Source organism: Mustelus asterias, chromosome 22, assembly GCF_964213995.1.
Source record: "Mustelus asterias chromosome 22, sMusAst1.hap1.1, whole genome shotgun sequence".
NCBI lineage: Eukaryota > Metazoa > Chordata > Chondrichthyes > Carcharhiniformes > Triakidae > Mustelus > Mustelus asterias.
Genome location: NC_135822.1, coordinates 39,267,654 through 39,292,851, shown reverse-complemented (window position 1 = coordinate 39,292,851; position 25,198 = coordinate 39,267,654). Strand labels below are relative to the sequence as shown.

Here is a 25,198-nt window from a genome sequence, read left to right as displayed (position 1 = left end):
GTGCAAAACCTTTTGCCTGTAAGGGCAGTGGGAGTGGAAAATTGCCTCATGTGCCTCTTGGTGGAGATGAGGTTTGGAGCACAAAGCTGTTACTTATGGGAGTAAGTCACGTGACCTCTATTATCAAGCACAGAGGCTATGCTTGGGGCTCGACTCCTCCCTCTGCGACTGGATCCTGAACTTTCTAACCCACAGACCACAATCAGTAAGGATAGGCAACAACACTTCCTCCACGATCATCCTCAACTCCGGTGCCCCACAAGGCTGTGTTCTCAGCCCCTTACTATACTCCTTATACACCTATGAGTGTGGCCAAATTCCCCTCCAACTCGATTTTTTTGTTTGCTGACGACACCACCATAGTGGGTCGGATCTCAAAGAATGATGAGACAGAGTACAGGAAAGAGAATCTGGTGAACTGGTGCGGCAACAATAATCTCTCCCTCAATGTCAACAAAACAAAGGAGATAGTCATTGACTTCAGGAAGCAAGGCAGACATGCCCCTGTCTACATCAACATGGATGAAGTGGAAATGGTTAAGAGCTTCAAGTTTCTATGTGTCTAGATCACCAACAATCTGTCCTGGTCCCTCCACGCAGATGCTATAATTAAGAAAGTCCAGCAACACCTCTACTTTCTCAGAAGGCTAAGGAAATTAAGCACGTCCTCTACGACTCTCATCAACTTTTACAGATGCACCATAAAAAGCATTCTTAATGGTTGTATCACAGTTTGGTATGGCTCCTGCTCCGTCCAAGACCACAAAAAATTACAAAGCCCAGTCCATCACGCAAACCAGCCTCCCATCCATTGACTCTGCCTACACCTCCCACTGCCTCGGCAAAGCAGCCAACATAATTAAGGACCCCACGCACCCCGGACATTCTCTCTTCCACCTTCTTCTGTCGGGAAAAAGGTACAAAAGTCTGAGGACATGTACCAAATGACTCAAGAACAGTTGTTGCCATCAGACTTTGAATGGACCTACCTTGCATTAAGTTGATCTTTCTCTATACCCTAGCTATGACTGTAACATCACATTCCGAACTGTCCTTTCCTTCTCTATGAACTGTATGCTTTGTCCGTATAGCATGCAAGAAATAATACTTTTCATTGTATACTAATATATGTGACAATAATAAATCAAATCAAAGAACGGAGAATTTGGCACTCAGCCAAATCTCTGTTCATTGCACCAGGACAGGAGAATCCCAGCTGTGGACGATATTGGAAATTATGCCCTAGATGTTTTCCAAGAGTGTTACGCAAAAGGGCCGAGAATGAATTGGGGAAAAGATAACATTAAAGATTGGTTGCTCAGAGACAGAAGGCATGCATGAAAGCTTTAGATACGCATGGGGAAGGAACAATATAGTTGAGTGGGTGGTGGTGGTTTTAATTCCATGGATCGAACAAAGAATTTGACTTTCCATTAGTTAATTTATATTTGTGGTAGTGTGGCCCCTTTAAGGGGGCGATTCCCCAAGGACCACATGATCGAGCCGGACCCTATGGAGTGTCAAGACGGGATGCCAAGCCAATCGAATATATCTCGGATCGGGGAGGATCCTCAGCTGGAAGCAGGGATGAGTGGGGAGGAGTCACATTGTAAGTTCTGTCAGAACATTGTTTGTAAATAATTATTTTTTGTTGGCAATAAACCCTGTTATACTTTGAGTCACATTGTCCTGTCCTCAGTTTATTACAATATTGCAGAAAACCTTTAGTAGACAGTGAGGTCCTGTTAGTGCAACATCCTGTTTGCTATTGAAAAACACTGTGTAAAAAGTGGCTGTTAAAGAAACTTCATTGTTGCAACAAAAGGAAATCACTTTGGTCAGTTATCTCACCAGGAGAAGCTGAATCAACAATCATCTATTGGCGGTTATATGCATGATTGTTAACCTGTAACATTATTGAGGGCAGCACGGTGGTTAGCACTGCTGCTTCAAAGCGCCAGGGACCCGGGTTCGATTCCCGGCTTGGGTCAATGTCTGTGTGGAGTTTGCACGTTCTCCCTGTGTCTGTGCGGGTTTCCTCCGGGTGCTCCAGTTTCCTCCCACAGTCCAAAGATATGCGGGTTAGGTGCATTGGCTGTGCTAAATTCTCTCTCTGTATACCTGAACAGGTGCCAGAGTGTGGAAACTGGGGGATTTTCACAGTGACTTCATTGCCGTGGTAATGTGAGCCTACTTGTGACTAATAAATTAACTTTAACTTTATTGTTGTATCACATGCACAGTGTGTGGTAGTGGTAGTTCAGAATTTATCTCAGAGATGCAGTAAATTCTTGATGCGTAATTTCTCATAAATCACAAGTAAAAGAATCATGCGAACCAGGAGTAGGTAATTCAGCCCCTTGAGCTTGCTCCGCCATTCAATACAATCATGGCTGATCTTGTCTCAGCCTCAACTCCACTTTCCTGCCCATTCTCCATAACTCTTCAACCCATTACTAATTTAAAGTGTGTCCATCTCTTCTACTCATTGTCCCAGCATCCACTGCACTCTGGGGTAGTGAATTCCACAGATTCACAACCCTTTGAGAGAACTAGATTCTCCTCATCTCTGTCTTAACTCTGCTACCCCTTATTGTAAAACCATGACCTCTTGTTCTAGATTGCCACACAAGAGGAAGCATCCACTCTCGTCTACTTTGTCAATACCTTTCATCATCTTATAAACCTCAATTAGATGTCCTCTCATTCTTCTGAACTCTAGAGAGTATAGGCCTAAACTATATCTCTCTTCATAAGACAGATCCATCATCTCTGGAATCAATCTACTGAACCTCCTCTGAGTTGTCTCTAATGCCACTGCATCCTTCCTTAAAGAAGGGGACCAAAACTGTACAAAGTACTCCAGGTGCAGTCTTACCAATGTCTTGTTAGAAGGTAAAGGTAAAGTCACCATAGTCCCAGATGACTGTTCTCCCCTTTGAGGGGAAGAGCTGACTCGAGGTGATTTAACCTGAGGGTCACCACACCTCAGGAGAGGGGCAAGGTTGAGAAGACGGGGCCCTCAGCCGGTACGGGAACTGAACCCGCGCTGCTGACGTCACTCTGCATCACAAACTAGCCATCCAGCCAACTGAGATAACTGACTCTCAGTGCCTTGTTCAGTTGCAGCAACACTTCCTTACTTTTATACTTTATTCCTTTAGCTATAAATGCCAAAATTCCATTTGCTTTCCTTATTACCTGCTGTACCTGCATACAAATTTTTCTGCGACTCATGCATGAAGACACCCAGATCCCTCTGCACCGAAGCATCCCGAAGTCTCTCTCCATTGAGCTAATAAGTTGCCTTTCCATTTTTCCAACCAAAATGGATAACCTCACACTTATCCACGTTAAACTCCATCTGCAACATTTTGGCCCACTCGTCAGGCTGTAAACTTTAGGAATGAGGTCTTACAACTGCAATCCTTGTAAGTGTTACTTCCACACTACTCCAACGTCCTTTTAGCTAGTCTTTGCAAACTCCTGACCTGTTAAAGAAACACAGTCTTCCTCATCCACCCCATCCCCTTCCACATTTGTTAACCTTCACTGATTCCATTCTCCCGACGCAGTCAATTTAAATCACATGTCCTTATCCTTGAATCTCAGAGTTCAATTCCCAACCCCAGTCCCTAACTTTGGCAACCCCACAACCGCACTCAAATACTTCACTCCTTGTACTCTGGACTTCTCTTCCTCATGCCACCATTCGTGGCAAAGTCTTCAGCCATCTCTGTCTTACTGTGGAATTCTCTCCCTCGATATCCTCGTGTTCACCTCTCTCTTCACTCAAACAGCCTCTCAAAAGTTTCAGTCACTCTTTCGAAACTCTCTTTATCTGGTACAGCATTCAGTTCCTCACACCCATTCGTGACGTGCCTTCAAATGTTTAATGATATTATAGGACACATAAAATCCCAGAAACATTCAATCACCTCCCAGCTCTGATCTCACTCACTCCTGGAATCTAGTTCAGCCTCGGTGTATGTAGAAAGAATGACACAGTCATCCAAACATGAGGGGGTGGAGGCTGGGATGAGGGTCATTTGCACATGCTTTCCCTTCAGAGTTTGCACTACAATCATGCAAACAGTTTCCCTATCGCCTGACCACGTATGGACCCTTCTTCTGGAAGCTTCTCACCATTGTTTCGAAAGCAGATGCCAGAGTTCATAGAAGAAGGAAGAAGCACCTTATCAGTAACAGACAGGGATTAAAAAGATCAAGTGAGGCAGTTGTGAAAGCAGAGGATCAGGCAGATTTACTGAGTTAGATCACAACTGGATTTATTGCCAGACAATCATCTGCCAAAGCCGTATCAAAATTCACGGTTGGACATGCGCAGATCAATACTGATGTGATTTGCAGCAGGAAAGCTGAAGGATTTGGGTGAATGTAATTTTGTTTGGTGATTTCTGGAAAACAAACCCCCCCCCGTTCCCTGGCAACTTAGTTTTTCATTACATTTTACTGATAGAAAATAACCCAGAAAATGCAGTGCCACAATGACATACCTGGTGATTGGCTGTTAGATAGCCATCTGCCTTGTACCATGTGATCATGGGTTCCGGCTGACCTGTGACCTCACAGTTTAACTCCAGCATTTGCCCCTCGGTTATGGAGATGGGTCTGGGCTGGACTCTCACTATCGGTGCCCCTTCACGTACTGCAGGGAGGGAGATCAGAAAAGGCTCAATAAGGCCGATAACATTTGTAAGATCTACAGACGCTGTCATTGGCTAAATCTCACATTTCTGCATCGTGCGTTGACATTGTTCAGTAACACTTGGTGTAAAATCTAGGGACAAATGACGTGAAAATATTGAAATGTTTGTAATGTTCTCATTACTGAACTGAAACACCTCAGAGCGCATCTCAATCTCTGGAGAAAATGTGAATATTGCTGCACTTTGTCTTAACAATTTGAAAATTTTTGGAATGTGTCTTGCAGAGTTTTTATGAATAAAAGTGTATTTTTGCAAAAAGAAATCTAGGGATACAACCAAACTCATGGTAGAAATCTGACAACAGGTTTTTAATGTGTAACGTTGGAACTACGTCAGTGTCCTTTTGAAGTTCACAAACCCCTAAACTGGACACAACAGGAATCTTGCTCATCCGTCGCGATGTAGGCGATCTGGAAAGCTCTGTTGCAAATAGTGCAGGATTTGGCAGATGATTGAGTTTTGGACAAGGGGGGGGGGGGCGGAAATGGTGCGGTATGGTGGCACAGTGGTTAACGCTGCTGCTTCACAGCTCCAGGGACCCGGGTTCGATTCCCGGCTTGGGTCACTGTCGGTGTGGAGTCTGCACATTCTCCCTGTGTCTGCATGGGTTTCCCCTGGGTGCACCGGTTTCCTCCCACAGTCCAAAAAACATGCTGGTTAGGTGCATTGGCCGTGCTAAATTCTCCCTCAGTGTACCCGGAACAGGCGCCGGAGTGTGGCGACTCGGGGTTTTTCACAGTAACTTCATTGCAGTGTTAATGTAAGCCTGTCTGTGACACTAATAAATAAACTTTAAAACTTGATTTCCTTTCCTTGCCATTTCTCTCTGCGTCGGGTCTGCTCTTGCTTTCGAAGGGTACTCCAACAGAGTAACTTCAGCAAAGCTGTTTTTGAGCCAATGCCTTATTCATCAAGAGTCTATGCCAGAGAGGGCCATTGGCATTCTCAAACCAACTCTACAACCTGCTGATTCAGAGCCAGGAGCACTGCTGAATTTACCCTCAAATACCCAACGTTGCTGCACCCATGATCAATCCAAGCCGAAACTAACTTCTTTCCACTTAACAGTTGCTTGAATTCTACAAAGTGCCAGAAAAGAGGTTATTATACAAAATTAGGGCTCCTGGAATCCCGGGATATTAACATAAGGGCTTGCTGGTGGACAGAAAACAGAGTAGTAGCAATAGATGCATCATTTTCCAATTGGAGTGTTCTAGCTGTGGAGAACCTCAGTGTTTGAGCCTCAATAACTTACAACCTGTATCAGTAGCATAGATGAGGGGACCGATTGTATTTAATCTGAGTTTCCTGACAATGCCAAGTTAGGTGGGAAAGCAAATGGTGAGGAACACACAAAGAGGCTGCAACAGGATATAGGCAGGTCCAATGAGTAGCAAACACGTGTACACTTTTGGTCTCCTTAGTGGAGGAAGAATACTTCGAGTGACTGCAACAAAGACTGGTCCCTGGGATGAGGGGACATCCCCTACAAAATTATTAAGGGCTTAGCAGGGAAGAAAGTGGGACGATGTTTCTCCCTGGCTGTGAAGTCTACAACTAGAACTAGAGATGACAGAATAAGGAGTTGGCCATTTATGACTGGGATGAAAATGATACTTCTTCATTCAAATGGTTTCAAAAGTTTTTAAAGTTTAAACTTTATTTATTAGTGTCACAAGTAAGCTTACATTAACACTGCAGTGAAGTTACTGTGAAAATCCCCTAGTTGCCACACTCCGACACCTGTTCGGGTACACTGAGGGAGAATGTAGCATGGACAATGCATCTAACCAGCATGTTTTTCAGACTGCAGGAGGAAAACGGAGCACCTGGAGAAACCCACGCAGACACGGGGAGAACATGCAGTCTCCGCACAAACAGTGACCCAAGCTGGGAATCGAACCTGGGTACCTGGAGCTGTGAGGCAGCAGTGCTAACAACTGTGCCACCCCAGTGGCTGGGAATCTTTGGAATCCTCGAGCCCAAAGGGCCATAGATGCTCAGTCGGTGAGTGTATTCAAAATGGAGGTTGTTAGAGTTTTGGATAACTAAAGGTATTGAGGGATATGGGGATAATATGAGAAAGTGGAATTGAGGAAGATCATCAGCTATGACCTTGTTGAATGGTGAATCAGGCTTGAATGCCAGGGTGGCACAGTGGTTAGTACTGCTGCCTCACAGCGCCTGGCACAGTGGTTAGTACTGCTGCCTCACAGCGCCTGGCACAGTGGTTAGTACTGCTGTCTCACAGCGCCTGGCACAGTGGTTAGTACTGCTGCCTCACAGCGCCTGGCACAGTGGTTAGTACTGCTGCCTCACAGCGCCTGGCACAGTGGTTAGTACTGCTGCCTCACAGCGCCAGGCACTCGGTTTGATTCCAGCCTTGGGTGACTGTCTTTCTGAAGTCTGCACGTTCTCCCCGTGTCTGCGTGGGTTTGCTCTGAGTGCTCCGGTTTCCTCCCACATTCCAAAGATATGCAGGTTAGGTAGATTGCCCATGTTAAATTACCCCTTAGTGTCCCAGGATGTGTAGGTTAGGTGGATTAGCCATGCTAAGCGTGGGGGGGGGGGTTACGGGGATAAGGTGGGGCGGTGGGTCTGTCAGTTTGGACAGTCAGTGTGGACTCGCTAGGCCGAATGGCCTCCTTCTGCACAGTAGGGATTCTATGGTTTTATGGCTGAATGGTCTGCTCCTGTTTCGTTGGTTGCTAGGTTGACTGAATATCTACAATTCAGAGAACAATTTGAGACACTCCAAGAGATTAAATAAAGCACTATGTTAACACAAATCTGCCTTTCTCTACATCTTTCAGCAATATCTTCATTTTGAAAAGTGATGTGGAGTGAATATTCTCTCTTCACCATTTGAAAACAAGCACTGGGCTTTAGAAATTTGATAATGGTGTAATCATGTTTCCCTCATGGTGCCTAAGAATCGTAAGAAGCCATGCTAACACCAAGTTAAAGTCCAACAGGTTTATTTGGCAGCACTAGCTTTCGGAGCCTCAAGCTCCTTCTTCAGGTGAGTGAGGACTTGTGTTCACAAACAAGGCATATAAAGAAACAAACTCAATTTACAAGACAGTCGGGGAACACTTCAGCAGTCATGGGCATTCAGCCTCTGATCTTCGGGTAAGCATTCTCCAAGACAGCCTTCACGACACACAACTCAGAATCGCTGAGCAGAGACTGATAGCCAATTTCCACACACATGAGGATGGCTTCAACCGGGATCTTGGGTTCATGTCACATTATCTGTAACCCCCACGACTTGCCTGGGCTTGCAAAATCTCACTAACTGTCCTGGTTGGAGACAATACACATCTCTTTAACCTGTGCTTAACCCTCTTTCCACTCACATTGTCTGTATCTTTAAGACTTGATTACCTGTAAAGACTCGCATTCCAACCATTATCTTATAAATTGAGTTTGTTTCTTTATATGCCCTGCTTGTGAACACAAGTCCTCACTCACCTGAAGAAGGAGCTTGAGACTTCGAAAGCTAGTGCTGCCAAATAAACCTGTTGGACTTTAACCTGGTGTTGTGAGACTTCTTACTGTGCCCACCCCAGTCCAACGCCGGCATCTCCACATCATGCCTAAGAATCCAACAGAGCTTCCAGCATGTACATATTCATCACGTGCCAGAACGTGATGGCATGTTCACGTCTATCATGTTGGTTGGGAAGGAGGTGTTTAGGATCAGTGTTTACTGTCAGCTGTATGCACCAATGTGCAGCAACCTGAACGTCGCCAGAAAGGCTGCACATAAGTCGGCCCTTTCAAGTTACCGCTTGTCTGCGTCTGTACAAAGACCTTTAAAATGTTGCACACTTATTTAACTTCCCACACAATCCAAAAAGGTTGGCGGGAATGTTGTCTGGGGCCCATGCCCACAAAGAACATTAGTCCCTCTTCATTTGCAAATAAGGAGCTATTTTTAGGTCTTTCACAAAATTGGATGGCTCTGAATGCAGTTGGCATTAATGTTAGACTTGTGCTCCTGCGTGCTTTCGGTCTTCCTAGGTGCATGAACCGACGATGAAAATTTTCTTAAACAGCACATGAAATCTTTTGGTTCCAAACTGAAAGCCAGCAGTAACAGCGATAGGATTAAAAGAGGGTGGAAAATATAGAAGAGACAGAACCGGAATGACTGAGTTACATACTGGATGGAGTGGCAGCGAGAGAGACGGAGAACTTGACTTCCCGTGTTCCAACGACGTTTTGCGCGCGGCAGATGTAATCTCCGACATCGGCGGGTTTCATGCGAAGGATGCGTAGCACGTGACCCTGCACCTGGAGCATCAACAGGAAATTCACTCTCACTCTCCCCGGCAGCTTTCAGCATTTACAAACATACTGATAATTACAACACACTCTCACCACTCAGGAGAGGTAAGGGCTGGTATTTATCTTCAGGTGTAATGATTTATGCTCTGCTTCCCGGTACACCTGAATCTCAAGTGCAGGCTCAAGGGGCTAAACACCTTAGTCCTTATATTATTTCTCTATTTAAAATAAATTTAATTGTCTTCTCTTAAGATTATTGAAATAACAATTTATAACTCCAGATACAAACTTGAAAGGGTCCAGGGATAATACCAGAGGTAAGAGGGAAGATGCCATGAGATGGAGTGAAGGTTAGTGGGAAGAGATGGAGGGAGGATTAGAGGGAAGAGGATGAAAGGGAAATGTCATAATGGGTTTCACAGGAGTGGGACTAAATTCAGAAATCTATTAAAGCACCAATAAAGAAATCTCAGCAGGAATTCCCTGGCTGTTCACACTGGCCGGATTCTCCATCCCGTGGCAGCGCACCCCCCCCCCCCCCCCCCCCCCGCCCCCCAGCACCCTCCCCAGGGTTTCATACCGGCATGGCGTGATGACAATAGGAATTCCCATTGATAGCACCGGGACCAGAGAATCCCGCCACTAGCAAACAATGCGTTGGCTCCGGCCAGAGGAAAACATGTCCAAAGATGTGCGGGTTAGGTTGATTGGCCAGGTTAAAAATTGCCCCTTAGAGTCCTGGGATGCGTAGGTTCGAGGGATTAGCAGGTAAAATATGTGGGGGTAGGGCCTGGGTGGGATTGTGGTCGGTGCAGACTCGATGGGCCGAATGGCCTCCTTCTGCACTGTAGGGTTTCTATGATTCTATGATGTGGCTGGGAGGCCGGAGAATCATGTCCCTCAAAGCTGTGGTGGAGGAGGATTAGGAATTACCAGATAAAAAGAAAAGGGTTAAAGAACCCCAGGTAGAGGCTGGAGCAACTGACAAGTCACACCTTACTGGAACTCCAACTCCACGTCTGATGACCACAGAACTCAAGGTCGTGCTACATCAGCCACGCAGAAGGAGAGTTTCTCCGAGAAGTGGTCAAGGGAACCATCTCATAGGTCAGTCAGTATTGTTGCATGCCCATTGGAGAGTGCAAGCCAAGTTTCAGGCTACAGGTCAGTGTTACTGTGTGGGACCACAAGCTCTCTATTTGTAAGAATGATGGAAGCATCCTTGCAGGAAATGGTGCGTCACTGTTTTGGTTTCCCTGTTCTCCTGGAACAAGAGAAGCTGGGTTCCACTCGGTTCCAGATAGATAGCAACCTGGCAGTCGCGCCAAATGTCACCCTGGCCAGGTCCACAAAGCATAGCATGTAGTGATTGGGTGCATCAGAAAAACCTTCCAACATTGCAGTTACTCAGCCATTCACATCTCAGATTGAGGCCAACCAGCTAAAAATGCCTCCTTTTCTAAGAGAAACACCCTCCAAAACAACAACTGCCGAAGCCTAAGGAATCATCATTTGGTGCCGCTTGGGAGTTGGGGCATTTTGAATGGACGTACCTTTTTGGTATTTCTGTGGAAATGCCATTCCTTCCCCACACAGAGACAGGCTACATTTTACATCACACGCTCAATTGTGTCTACATAATTCCCCACCAAAGGAAAATCCGGCATTGTCCCATCACTTCCACCTACCTGGTGATTGGCAGTTAGAGAACCAGCCGGCCTGGACCATGTGACCCTGGGTTCCGGTTGACCTGTGACCTGGCAGCGTAACTCCAGCATTTCTCCCTCGGTGACTGAGGTGGACGAGGGATAAATCTTTGCAGTTGGGGCAGTTCCTTGCGCTGTGGGGAGGAGACCAGAAGAGATGTTTTTAACAAAGCAAACAGTTGGAAAGTACACAAACACTGAGGGCTGTTACTTGTGGAATCACAAAGTTGTTTCTTGGTGCCCAACATGGGTGAACGTTCTCTCGTTTTGCTTCTCCTGCCTCATCCCCAATCACAACGAGATACTTCTCTGCATGATCTCCTCATCCTTCTTCCAATTTTCTTGGCCCTTCAGATGACCAAATTAATCCCAGTTCAGAAGTATCCTTTAATAATACATATCAGCAATCTTTACTCCTCAGGGATTTTTGTGGCATAGGAGCAGTTGATTTATACTCAGTGATTGTGTTTATGGATTCTGTTCTTTAGGTAGGACTGAAACATTGAACTCGTGAACCTCCAAAACATTTTACCCTCTTTCAATGCTGGTTCTACATTATTGGTCCCATCCTCTGTGAATAGAAACACAGGGAATAAGAGCATGGCTAAGCCATTTGGCCCATCGAGCATGCTCTGCCATTCAAACAGGGCATGGCTGATCATTTACATCAACACTATTTTTCCCACTATTCCCTCATCCCTTTGATGTCATTTGTATTCACAAATCTGTGCCTTCAACATACTCAATGATCGAGCATCCACAGCCCTCTGGGATGGAGAATCCAAAGGTTCACCATCTTCTGAGTGAAGAAATTCCATCTCAACCCAGTCCTAAATGGCCTTCCCCTTGTTCTGAGACTGTGTCCCCTGGTTCTAGACTCCTCAGCTTGGGGGGAACATCTGGCGTGCCCAGGAAGAATGTAGGGTGGACTTTTTCTCCCTCTTTGCGGGGTGTTTCACAGCGGCAGAAGGCGGCATGCCACTCACTGGCAGTGGAATCTGATGGTCTCACTATGGTCAATTGGGTTTCCCGTTGAATGCACCCCTTGCCACTGGGAAACTGGCGGATGTGCCATTGGTGGGACCGTGAGATCCCGCTGGTGTGAATGGCAGCAAGATTTCAGCAATAGTCTCAGATTATAACAAATTTTCATTTATAAGATTTCTTTCCCAGTTAGTGTCGACTGATGTTGCAGAACACTTTTCTAACAGTACAAGAAATCTTTGGATCTCTGGATTTAAACTGTGTTGAAGAGTAAAGCAAACAGAAATAAAGAGAATAAAAGATGTGCTAACAAGTACTATAAGAATAACAGGTTACATACATGCGGAAGGAGTGACTGAAACGGAGAATTTGACCTCCTGCATCCCATAGCGATTATCTGCACGGCAGATATAATCCCCGACATCGGCAGGGCTCACGCGGTTGATGCGTAGCACAGCGCCCTGCACCTAGAACATCAAGAAGAAAATCACAGCCTCTGTTACCCACACACTCCTTTCAGCATTCACGAATCTACTGATTACTATAAGACATGAAGAGTAAGGGCTGACAATTGCTTGTGCACCTCTCTGAATGAGGAATAAAAATCAAGATAACCCAGGCTGGGTCCCCATTTCTGACAACCATCCAGTGACTAATGAGAGCAAATAAAGGTTTGCATCTCCAGCATAACCTGATTCCATCTGCTCCAATGTTTACTCAGCAGATTCATCTGAAGTGGTACGTTATGCAGCGAGCACAAGGTCCTTGGTCAGTTTTAAAACAGCCAATTTCAGCCAGATTACATTGAACAAGAGACCCATTCCAGTGAAAACTATCCATAGAATCCCTACAGTTCAGAAGGCCCATCAAATCTGCACAAACTCCTGGAAAGAGCATCTTAACTGGGCCCTATCCCCCCCAGCTCTAACCAGTGACCCTATGCATTTACCCTGGGTAATCCATTTAACCCACACACACCGTTTCCTCCGGGTGCTCCGGTTTCCTCCCACACTCCAAAGATGTGTGGGTTAGGTCGTTTGGCCATGCTAAATTGACCCGAGTGTCAGGGGGGTTAGCAGGGTAAATGTGTGGGGTTACAGGAATAGGGCCTGGGTGGGATTACGCTTGGTACAGACTCGATGGGCCAAATGGTGTCCTTCTGTACTTGTAGGGATTCTATGAGCTTGGGACACTAAGGGGCAATTTAGCATGGCCAATCCATCCAACCTGCACATCTTTGGAGTGTGGGAGGAAACCAGAGCACCCGGAGGAAACCCACGCATACATGGGGAGAACATACAGACTCCGCACAGACAGTGACCCAAGCCGGGAATTGAACCCGGGCCCCTGGCTCTGAGGGGCAGAAGTGGTAACCACTGTGCCCCCCCTCGAAACTTGACAGTTTGCAATAAGGAGCCTCTGGATGTCGTCCACTTCCTCAGTTAGTTTTGTTGTACCTTTTTCTCACGGACACTTCAGAAGGTGGCACAGTGGGTTAGCACTGTTGCCTCACAGCGCCAGGGAGCCGGGTTCGATTCCCTGCTTGGGTCACTGTCTGTGCGGAGTCTGCACGGTCTCCCCATGTCTGTGTGGGATTCCTCCGGGTGCTCTGGTTTCCTCTTACAGTCTGAAAGATGTGGTGGTTAGGGTGCATTGGCCATGTTAAATTCTCCGTCAGTGTTACCCGAACAGGCGACGGAGTGTGGCGACTCGGGGATTTTCACAGTAACTTCATTGCAGTGTTAATGTAAGCCTACTTGTGACACTAATAAATAAACTTTAAACTTTAAGAAGGAGCTCAGAAACCTGGCAAGAAAAATCAAGAAAAACGGAAGATGTATGGTCATCCTGACTGAGTGAGACCAGCTGCTTAGTTTGTCAGCCAAGTTGACCTCCCATGGGCTGTGTAATCAGCTCATTTTCTTTAACCAGTTTACCTCCATTATTTGAAATGAAGTTGAGCCTAATTCAACAAGCAATGAAACACGGGGCATAGTGCATCTGCTGAGAGAGAGGGAACGAACAGGCAGGTCAGGAGGCAGCAGCGAACGGTGAGGTTGAGCCACATTCAAAGAGTGACTGCCATCATCACTGGAAGCTGACATGCCACTCTCAGGGCAAGTTCGATCTGATCGGCCCACCACCCGAACCTCAGGTCACGCACTTACATTCAAATAAAATTATTTCCCATCAAATTGAGGGTTGTTCCACGGCCTTCACCCACCTGGTGATTGGTAGTTAGAGAACCAGCAGCTCTGTGCCATGTGATCCTGGGTTGCGGTTGACCTGTGACCTGGCAGTGTAATTCTAGCATTTCTCCCTCTCTTACAGAGAGAGGGGAGGGGTATGTCAGCACTGTCGGTGCGTTCCTTGCTGTGGGAAGAGTGGAGACAAGAGTGAGGCAAATAGATCACAAAGCAAACGATACCGACATCGTCATTTATTGAGCTCCAGGTTTGTTCCTTGCCTGGAAGTTCCCTTTAATAGCTTGTGCCAATGTTTAAATTGACTGTTCATCCTTTACCATCTAGCGTAACGTATTGGACAGAACTCTTTGTGTGAAGAGAATTCAATTTGACTGACTGCATTGGCATTGCTCAATTGGTATATGCCTAGTCTCTGAACCTGAGCCGAGATTAGGAACTTTACCAGAGCAGAGCACAAACTAAGCTGATATTTCAGTGCTGGACTGGGTAAATTGCTGCACTGCCATTATTGAATGATGGTCCTTCCAAACAACTGCCACCATCCAAATTTTATCTTCATCCATCAAACTCCTCGCGCCTTCTTAAATATATTCATTTTGCTGTTTTCTAAAACCATTTCAACCCATAATTCTGGACCTGATCAGGATGTCCTATGTTTGTGGGGCAGTGCGTAAGCTACCTAACTTCATCAGGGTTGGGGGGCAGGGATGTTTGTGATCAGATGATGTTGAAATATAGGCAGGGGGAGGGCCAGCATTCATTCTGCTGCTTACGGTGCATCTTGCTGTTGAGGCGGGTGAGTAAGAGGTGAAAGTTCACCAGGTTAAAGTGCTTCCTTATATTCTGCGCTTGCCTTTGATTCTTGCTGTGAAGTCAGGCTTAACGTCAAAGAGTGCTTAAGATTAGTATTTCTTACTGAACTTGCTATTATACACTTTGCATAAGACTCACTTCCTTTCAGGATTGAGAACGCATTCAAACCTTTCCTTATGATTGGTGGGCTTGTAGTTACCACATTCACTTTTCCAGAAAGTATTTAGCATCTCCCCAGGTGGCACAGTGATTAGCACTGCTGCTTCATAGCGCCAGGGAGCCGGCTCAATTCCTGGCTTGGGTTACTGTCTGCGTGCAGTTTGCATGTTCTCCCCGTGTCTGCGTGGGTTTCCTCCCGGTGCTCCAGTTTCCTCCCACAGTCCAAAGATGTGTGGGTTAGGTGGATTGGACATGATAAATTGCCCCTTAGTGTCAGGGGGACTGACCAGGGTAAGTGCATGGGTTGTGGGGATAGGGCCTGGGTGGGATTGTGGTTGGTGCAGACTTGATCGGCCGAATGGCCTCCTTCTGCACTGTAGGGATTCTGTGATTCTATGATTCAATCCATTGGATCTTCTAACTTTGAACTGGCTCCCTCATGATGAGACAACTTTGGGACATTTTGACCCAGATTTCACTTATTGTTTTTGTACAACATCCATTCCTGAAGTGTATTCATTCGGAGCCCAAAACCTGGCAACGGTCCCCGGCTAAATTACATCAAGACTACGGACCCTGGAACCTTCTCTGAGCAGCAGCATGTTAGCAGAATCTTCTCTCGTGAATTCTTGCAGCAAGTGACAATTTAACAGATCACCCGCTTTGGATTCATTCTTACTGGGCAAGAGTCATCATCACAGCGTAAGTTTTAGATGAATAAAGCAGAACAGAGAGGCACAACTTAATGTGGAACTTCTAAAGTGGAAGCGAACTAACTTCAATGAGATGAGAAGGGACCTAGCCAGGTTAAAATGGGGACAAAGACATAAACAGAGAAACTGCAATGGAACAGAGGGTGATCTTTAATGAGGAGAGGTTTCAGCTACAGGTTAGGTACATTCTAACGAGGATGAAAGGGGGAACCAAAGCCAGGGCTCCGTGTTGTTGATGGAGATGGGTAGTGGTGTTCTCCATTGGTCAGTTGTCTGATATTATATATATATAAATATATAGATGGCTTAGATATTGGAATAGAATAACATTTCAAAATTTGCTGAGGTTACAAAATGTGGAAGCATTGCAAACAGTGAAAATGATACACATTGACTGCAATAGAATATAGATAGGCTAGCAGAATGGCCAGACAAGTAGCAGATAGAATTTAATGCAGAGAAGTGTGCGGTGATTTATTTTGACAGAAAGGACAGAGAAAGACAATACAGACTTAACGGCATACTTCAAAAGAGTGAGCAGGGACATAGGGATCCTTGTGAAAAGGTTCTAGACAGTGACAGGACATATTCATAGAATCAAAGAATTCCTACACTGCAGGAGGAGGCCATTCAGCCCATCAAGTTTGCACCGACTCTCTGTCCAAGCATCTTACTCAGGCCCACCTCCCACCCTATCCCCATAACCCCATGCATTTACCCTACCAATCCCCCTAACCTACACATCCTGGGACACTAGGGGGAAATTTAGCATGGCCAATCCATCTAACCTGCACAACTTTGGACTGTGAGAGGAAGTGGAGACAATTAATGATTTCAAAAGAAATTGGATGTAGACTTGAGGGAACCATGTTTACTGGGCTCCAGGGATAGGGTGTAGGAAGGAACTGAATGAATTGCCTGACAGAGAGAGAGAGAGCCTGACTCAATGACTGAATGTTTTCAAACTGCTGTGTCATTAGAACTGACTGTCAGCTGTAAATACACTTTTAAAGAGATCTCGGTTCTCCTTTCATGATGCTCTTGTTGCTATGCTCAGCTCCACAACTGTAACCAGGGTTTAGCAAGGGTGCTGGAGGTGGAGAGATGGCGGGGTTTAGGAATTCCAGGAGACGAGGCTGAAGCTAATGCTGATGCAAATGAGGAGGGATGCACGAGCTAGAGGAATGGGGATTCTGTGGGGGAGAGTTGCAGAACTGGAGGAGTTTACAAAAAATTTAGCAGGGAAAAGGCCATAACAGGACAGCCAAAGTGTAGCTTCTGCCTCAGTGGTTTCATGCTTTGGATGTGTGACTGCTGGAGGGTTACAGTCTGCACTTCCTGTTAAACATCGCAGTATTCCATTTGCTTCTTTAAATAGAACTGTTATTGATGATTCAAATACCATCACTCTCTTCATCTCCCCATTACCTCTATTTTGTACACTCGGGATACAAATGTTTTAACCAAGGTACAATATTTTGCATTTAGCGGCACGAGTCTTCATTCATTTTCTGCACGTGTTGCTTTTCCTGGAATGTTATAGGATCACAAAATTCTTACAGCACAGGAGGCGACCATTTGGCCTGTTGTGTGTGTGCTGGCTCTCTGCAAGAGTGACTCAGATTGTGCCACTCCTGTGTCTTTTCCCTGCAGCCCTGCAAATTTATTTTCTTCAGATAGTTATCCAATTCTCTTTGGAAGGTGATGATTGAATTGGTCCCCACCTCACTCTCAGATAGTACTTTCCACATCCTAACCACTCACTGTGTTAAAAAATCCTTTCCTCATCCTGTCCTTGGACCTTCGGCAGCTAGACTCTTTTTATATTCAAATCTTTTATGAATTCATTCATGGGAGGTGGGCGTTGCTGGCTAGGCCAGCATTCATTGCCCATCCCTAACGACCTTTCAGAAGGTGGTACTGAGCTGTCTTCTTGAACCTCTGCAGTCCATGTGATACAGGTACAACCACAGTGCTGTTAGGGAGGGAGTTCCAGGATTTTGACCCAACGACAGTGAAGGAACGCCAATGTATTTCCAAATCAGGATATTGTATGACTTTGAGGGGAACTTGTAAGTGGTGGTGTTCCCATGTGTCTGCTGCCCTTATCCTTCTAGGTGGCAGTGGTTGTGAGTTTGCAGGGTGCTGCCTAAGGACCCTTGCAATGTATCTTGTAGATAGCGCACACTGTTGTTACTGTGCATCGGTGGTAGAGGGAGTGAACGTTTGTGGAAGGGGTAGCAATCAAGCGGGCTGCTTTGTCCTGGATGTCCTGGTGTCGAGCTTCTTGAGCGTTGTTGGGGTTGCACCCATCCAGGCAAGTGGAGATTATTCAATCACACTCCTGACTGGATGTTATCCAAGTAATGCTGCATTGAAGCATGGGGTGCCTCAGTATCAGAGGAGTTGCAAAAGATGAACATGGTGCAATCATCAGTGAACGTCCCCACTTCTGACCTTATGATCGAAAGTCATGGATGAAGCAGCTGAAGATGGTTGGGCCTAGGACACTAGCCTGACGGACTCCCGCAGTGATGTCCTGGGACTGAGATGATTGATCTCCAACCACCACAACCATCTTCCTTTGTGCCAAGTATGATTCCAACCAACAGAGGGTTTTCCCCCTGATTCCCATTGACTCCAGTTTCACTAGGGTTCCTTGATGCCACACTCGGTCAAAGACTGCCTTGATATGATGGGCAGTCACTCTCACCTCACCTCTGAAATTCAGATCTACTGTCCACGTTTGAACCAAGGTTGAGGTAGAGAAGTCTTTGTGAACATTGTTAAGAGTGACGGGAAGGAGAGACCCAAACCTCCTCAGCATTCGACTAATCAGAAGGAGCTTTATCCATTTACTGTCTCCTATTGTAAGCATATCTCAGCCCATCTGGATAATCTGCCAACATCTCCATGAGTGAAAACTGTCCTCTAAAGGCTCACAGATTTGAGTCACATCAAATGTCTTTTGGAATCCCAAATAAGCAATACCCCCTGGATATCTCTCATGCACAACTACAGTTACCTACTCCAAACACTAGGGGAGAAATTTTTTCCCACAATGTGTCTTGGGATCGGCACGGACAAGATGGGCCGAATGGTCTCCTTCTATGCAGTATCATGAACGGCACGCGGTGGCACAGTTGTTAGCACTGCTGCCTGACAGCGCCAGGAACCCGGGTTCGATTCTGGCCTTGGGTAACTGTATGTGAAGTATGCATGTTCTCCCCGTGTCTCTGTGGGTTTCCTCCGGGTGCTCCGGTTCCTCCCATAGTCCAAAGATGTGCAAGTTAGGTGGATTGGCCATGCTAAATTGCCCCTTAGTGTCACATTGTGTGGGTTAGGGAATCAGTGGAGTAAATAAATAGAGGAGAAAGGGCCTGGGTGGGATGCTCTATCGAAGAGACTCGATGGGCCGAATGGCCTCCTTCTGCACTGTAGGGTTTCTATGTTCTATTTCTATGGTTTTTGTATGATTCTATTCATGAATTCTTCTTTACAGTAGGTCTGGAAACGTAAAAGATGCAATGTTCATTAACATTTTGTCTTCTATTAATATTAGGTTAATTTATCTATCATTCTGACACCACCTTTCTATAATAGCCCCAGCTCACAAAACGCTCTTGGTTACAAGGCGACTTGATCTTCTCTCCCAAAGCTGGAAATCACTGCAGTTACACTGCGCTTTTCAAAGAGTAAAATAATTTGGAACGCAAGCATTTAGAAAAATGAGCAGAATGGTAAAGCAGATAGTCATAAAACATGTAAATGCAGTGCAATTAAATTCCATAAGGTTGACGGGGTTACATACTGGTAGAAGGAGTGACCGAGACGGAGAACTTGACTTCCCGTGTTCCAACAACGTTTTCTGCACGGCAGATGTAATCCCCAACGTCAGCAGGACTCACACGAAGGATGCGTAGCACAGCGCCCTGCACCTAGAACATCACAAGGAAAATCACAGCCTCTGTTACCCACACTCTCCGAGGCAGCTTTCAGCATTCACCAATATATACAGAGCGACAGATAACTATTCTCCATGAACAGTCCTTCCAAGAGTTAGAAAGTTGAAGGTAAAGAAAAACAAGAAAGGAAATGGAGGATAACCAAATTGGGAAGATGTCACCTACCTGGTGATTGGCTGTTAGAGGGCCAGCTGCCCTATACCATGTGATCCTGGGTTCTGGCTGACCTGTGACCTGGCAGTGTAACTCCAGCATTTCTCCCTCCCTAACTGAGCTGCGTGAGGGGTGAACATTCACTGTTGGGACAGTTCCATGTGCTGAGGGGAGAGACAGAATGAGCATAATGGATCAAAAATACACAATATAGACGCTGCCATCTATTGAATTCCAGATTTGTTTCCTGCTTTGACACTCACTTCAATACTGTGTGTGAACTTCCAGATATTTCACTTGATCTTTCACCTGTGACCATCTGTGCATTCGGCAAATGATCTGACTACCCTCTGAACCAGACCTGAGATTAGGAACTTCACTCGAGTACAGCACAAAAGCTAAATTGACATTTTAGTTTCAGTTTATTTTTATACATCAAACCCCTCTTTGCCTTTTCAATTCTTTCATTTGTCCTTTGCTGTGAAGTCATGGTGGCACAGTGGTTAGCACTGCTGCCTCACATCGCCAGGGAGCTGGGTTCGATTCCCCTCTTAGGTCACTATCTGTGTGGAGTCTGCACGTTCTCCCCATGTCTGCGTGGGTTTCCTCCGGGTGCTCCGGTTTCCTCCCTCTGTGCAAAGACGTGCTGGTTAGGTGCATTGGCTGTGCTAAATTCTCCCTCAGTGTACCTGAACAGGCACCGGAGTGTGGCGACTAGGGGATTTTCACAGTAATTTCTTTGCAGTGTTAATGTAAGCCTACTTATGACACTAATAAATAAACTTTAAAAAAAAAACTTTTACACCAAAGAGTGCTCAGCATGAGTGCTTCTTATTGCATTTAGTGTCATATACATTGCCACAAGGCTCACACTCAATCATTTTCTTTCAAGACTGAGAACTCATTCTATCCTCTCCTCATCACTACTCATTTTGCAGTTATATTCACTTTTACAGAGAACACAGCAGTTATTCTCAGATTGGGTCCTCCTGTCTTGGATGGTTCTTAGACAGATGGCAGACATACTTTGGTATCTTCTGAAAACTTATTTATTAGTGCTACTTCTAAACAGGTTGCACAGTAGGCATACAGTTCCTGGGCATGATACCAACCTCTCTCTCGAAAATCCACCACGTGACTAACTAGTGTCAGTGAGACATCATCACCTACATCAGGTATTGGCATCTCTCATCTGTTAACCCTTCCTTTATACTACACCAGTTATTTCCCAATCCACTGGATCTCCTAACTGTTAATGAGCTCCCTCACAATGCGACAGCTTTGAGACATTAGATACCAGGTTTCACATTATTCATCTCGTCTAACATCCATTACTGAAGATGTTTATTTATTAGTGTCACAGGTAGGCTTACATTAACACTGCAGTGAAGTTACTGTGAAAATTCCCTAGTCGCCACACTCTGGCGCCTGTTCAGGAGGGAGAATTTAGCATGGCCAATGAACCTAACCAGTCCGTCTTTCGGATTTTGGGAGTAAACTGCAGCAGCCGGAGGAAATACACGCAGGCACGGGAGAACATGCAGACTCCACGAGAGTGACCCAAGCCAGGAATCGAACCCGGGTCCCTGGTGCTGTGAGACAGCAGTGCTAACTTGATCTACTTGTTCTGAGCCCACAACCTGGCAAAGACCTTCAGCAAATTGATATCCTGGAACCTTCTCTGAGCAGTAACACATTAACAGAATCTTATCTTGTCAATTCTGTAGAAAGTAACAATTTAGTAGATTGCCTACTTTGGGTTCATTCTTATTGGGGGAACAATGGTCACTGTATTGTATGATTTAGATTGCTAAAGGAACAAGCTATAGTAGACCTTCTAAATTGGAAGAGGGTCAACTTCAATGGGATGGGATGGAATCTAATCAGGCTAAAGTAGAGCCAAAGATATACTGAAACAATGAAACAATGTGTGATCTTTAAGGAGATGTTTCAGCTACAGGCTAGGTATATTCCAACAATGATGAAAGGGAAGGCAGCCAAAGCTAAGGCTCCTTGGGTGAGGTGGGAGATAGGAAATATGATGAAACTAAAAAGCAAGTGTACACTGCATGCCAGTTAAATTCATCAAACAAGAACCAAACCAGATATAATAAGTCAAGAGGGGGAGTGATGAGGAAGACAAGACTGGAAAACAAAGAATATCAGAATAGAATGGCAGCAAAGTGGATCCAAAAATCTTTTACCAACATTTAAATAGTAAGCCAGAATAAGAGATGGGACATATGCAGTGAAGTGGTGCAGGACAAGGCTAACAGATGTAATTTGAGTACATTATATCAGTGTTAATGCAGGAAAGGTTTGCTGATAAAATATCAGGAGAAGTGGCGATGGTAGAGGTATTGGATAGGTTGAAAATTGATAGGCCGAATGTAATGGAAATACTGGCTATGCTTAGAGTGGATAAGTCACCAGCTCAGGATGGCTCATACGCCAGGTTGCTAAGGGAATTGGGATTGGAGATGGCACAAGGGTTTGCAATGATTGTCCAAATTTCTCTGGTTTTGGGAGAAGTGGCAGAGAATTGGAGATTGGCAAATGTGACAGTCTCATTCAAGGGGAAACAGTGACTCACATTTGATCCGGAGAGAATAAAAGTTAACAGGCACTTGGAGAGATTTGAGTTGCTTAAGGACAGACGGGATGAGTGTGCGCGCGCGAGGGAGAGGGGCGCACGTGAGGGAGAGGGGCGTGTGCACGCGCGAGGGAGAGGGCGCGCGCGAGGGAGGGGGCGTGCGCGCGGGAGAGGGAGAGGGGCGTGCGCGCGGGAGAGGGGCGTGCGCGCGGGAGAGGGAGAGGGGCGCGCGTGCGGGAGAGGGGAGCGCGCGAGGGAGAGGGGAGCGTGCGAGGGAGAGGGGAGCGTGCGAGGGAGAGGGGAGCGTGCGAGGGAGAGGGGAGCGTGCGAGGGAGAGGGGAGCGTGCGAGGGAGAGGGGAGCGTGCGAGGGAGAGGGGAGCGTGCGAGGGAGAGGGGAGCGTGCGAGGGAGAGGGGAGCGTGCGAGGGAGAGGGGAGCGTGCGAGGGAGAGGGGCGTCAGTGTGTGGAGGGGCAAAGGCATGAGTGTGTCTCCATTATGAGAATCAGCTTTCCATCATCAATCTTGCCATTAAAAATGACAAAAGGATAAGATTTAAATATATTTAAATAAAACTGTTGAATTATTAACAGATTACCAACTCCTAAAGTGGGAACTACTTCCTGGGGTTAATGTTAAGGGACTATGGGAGGGAGGCTTGGCCAAGGGTTGGGAGGGGGCCATGTAGCTGGCACATGTATTTGTGACTGTGTGCCTCTTCCTAATTCCTAATACATGTATAGATATAGCTAGAAGATTTGTTTAGATTTTATATTTTGTTCGTTTCTATTTTGTGGCCAAAAAAGGGGCGTCAACATGAGGAGAATGCTAGGGGTTGCCCAATGAGATCACAAGGGGTTCTCCTGCTCAACATTTGGGAAACCCTGTATTAGATATTTCTCATAGACAACTTCAGTTGCCTAATCAAAACATCCGGGGAGATTAGAGAGAGAGAACCAGCTGAGAAAGTAGTCAAGAAGGCATACGGCATGCTTGCCTTCATCGGCTGGGGCATTGAGTTTAAGAATTGGCAAGTCATATTGCAGCTTTATAGAACGTTAACGAGGCCGCACTTGGAATATAGTGTTCAATTCTGGTCGCCACACTCCCAGAAGGATGTGGAGGCTTTGGAGAGGGTGCGGAGAAGATTTACCAGGATGTTGCCTGGTATGGAGGGCATTAGCTATGAGGAGAGGTTGGAGAAACTTGGTTTGTTCTCACTGGAACAACGCAAGTTGAGGATGATCTGACAGACTGTAGTCAGAAGCTTTTTCCCAGGCTGGAAGAGTCAATTACAAGGAGGCACAGGTTGAAGGTGCGAGGGGCAAGATTTAAAGGAGATGTACGAGGCAAGTTTTTTTACACAGAGGGTGGTGGGTGCCTGGAACTCGCTGCCGGGGGAGGTGGTGGAAGCAGATACGAAAGTGACAAGGGGCGTCTTGACAAGTACAGGAATAGGAATGGAATAGAGGGATACAGTCCCCGGAAGGGTAGGGGTTTTTAGTTCAGTCGGGCAGCATGGTCGGTGCAGGCTCACAGGGCCGAAAGACCAGTTCCTGTGCTGTAATGTTCTTTGCTCTTTCATTCCCCTCGTCCTCCCACAACGATTATACTCATCGATTCTTCATTAAGGTGGGTCTGGGAATGTAAAACTTGCAATCCTCATTCACATTTTCTCTCCTATCAATAACAAGTTAATACCACCTTTCAATAATAGCCTCAGCTCACAGAATTTGCTCAGTTATAAGGCGACACAATCTTCTCTCCCAAAGCTGGAGACTACCGCAGTCACCGTGCACTTTTCAAATAAAAGAAATACTTTGGAACCCAAGCATTTTGAAAAATGAGCAGAAGGATAAAGCAAATAAATCCTAAGAAAGATGCCACAAATGAATGCGGTAAGACTGACGGGTTACATACACGTGGAAGGAGTGACCAAGACGGAGAATTTGACCTCCTGCATCCCATAGCGATTGTCTGCGCGGCAGATGTAATCCCCGACATCGGCAGGACTCACACGAAGGATGCGTAGCACAGCGCCCTCCACCTAGAACATCAAGAGGAAAATCACAGCCTCTGTTACCCACACTCTCCGAGGCAGCTTTCAGCATTCACCAATATACACAGAGCGACAGATAACTATTCCCCATGAACAGTCCTTCCAAGAGTTAAAAAGTTGAAGGTAAAGAGAAACAGAAAGGAAATGGAGGATAGCCAAACTGGGAAGATGTCACCTACCTGGTGATTGGCTGTTAGAGAGCCAGCTGCCCTATACCATGTGATCCTAGGTTCTGGTTGACCTGTGACCTGGCAGTGCAACTCCACCATTTCTCCCTCCCTAACTGTGGTTGGCGAGGGTCGAACCGTCACTGCTGGGGCAGATTCGTGCACTGTGGGGAGAGTGAGGATTCAGTCATTGCTTTAGACTGTAAACAGTTGAGAGCCAAACGCTGGTTTTGCCCCGAGTTACACTCTGCTAGTTCAAAAATATCAAGTTTATTCCGACTCTCGATTTTCTATTCATTAACCAATCCTCAATCCTTGTTCATATATTACCCCAACCCCATAGATCCCATCTTGTGTTACCACCTTTTGAAAATCCAAATGTGCCAGAACCACCTGTTCCTTCTTATCTATGCCACGAATTACATATTCAAACTCAAACAGAATTCCCTTTTGTAAAACCAAGCCACATTTGCCTAATCAAATCATGATTTTCCAAGTGCTTTATTCCATGCTCTTAAAGGCAAATCCTAGCATATCAAGCTAACTGGTCTATAATTCCCTGCTCTCTCTCTTTCTCCATGTTTGGCTATATTTGCTACCTTCCAATACATGTTCTAGAATTTAGGGAATTCCGAAATATACCAGAGTTGTTTCAATA

The 25,198-nt window shown here is 45.9% G+C and overlaps 1 protein-coding gene across 16 annotated transcripts in view; it reads right to left on the bottom strand.

Annotated features, from left to right (window-relative positions):
- hspg2 (heparan sulfate proteoglycan 2) overlaps positions 1-25,198 on the bottom strand; it is a 515,715-nt gene that overhangs the window by 80,859 nt on the left and 409,658 nt on the right. For all 16 annotated transcript variants that reach the window (XM_078239173.1, XM_078239177.1, XM_078239184.1 and 13 more), the window contains 9 exons: positions 24,553-24,704; positions 24,235-24,361; positions 19,736-19,887; positions 19,417-19,543; positions 13,938-14,086; positions 12,054-12,180; positions 10,712-10,863; positions 8,900-9,029; positions 4,518-4,669 (listed from right to left, as the gene is read on the bottom strand). In XM_078239173.1, coding sequence (XP_078095299.1) covers positions 4,518-4,669; positions 8,900-9,029; positions 10,712-10,863; positions 12,054-12,180; positions 13,938-14,086; positions 19,417-19,543; positions 19,736-19,887; positions 24,235-24,361; positions 24,553-24,704 — 1,268 coding nt within the window. The remainder of the gene's footprint in view (positions 1-4,517; positions 4,670-8,899; positions 9,030-10,711; positions 10,864-12,053; positions 12,181-13,937; positions 14,087-19,416; positions 19,544-19,735; positions 19,888-24,234; positions 24,362-24,552; positions 24,705-25,198) is intronic.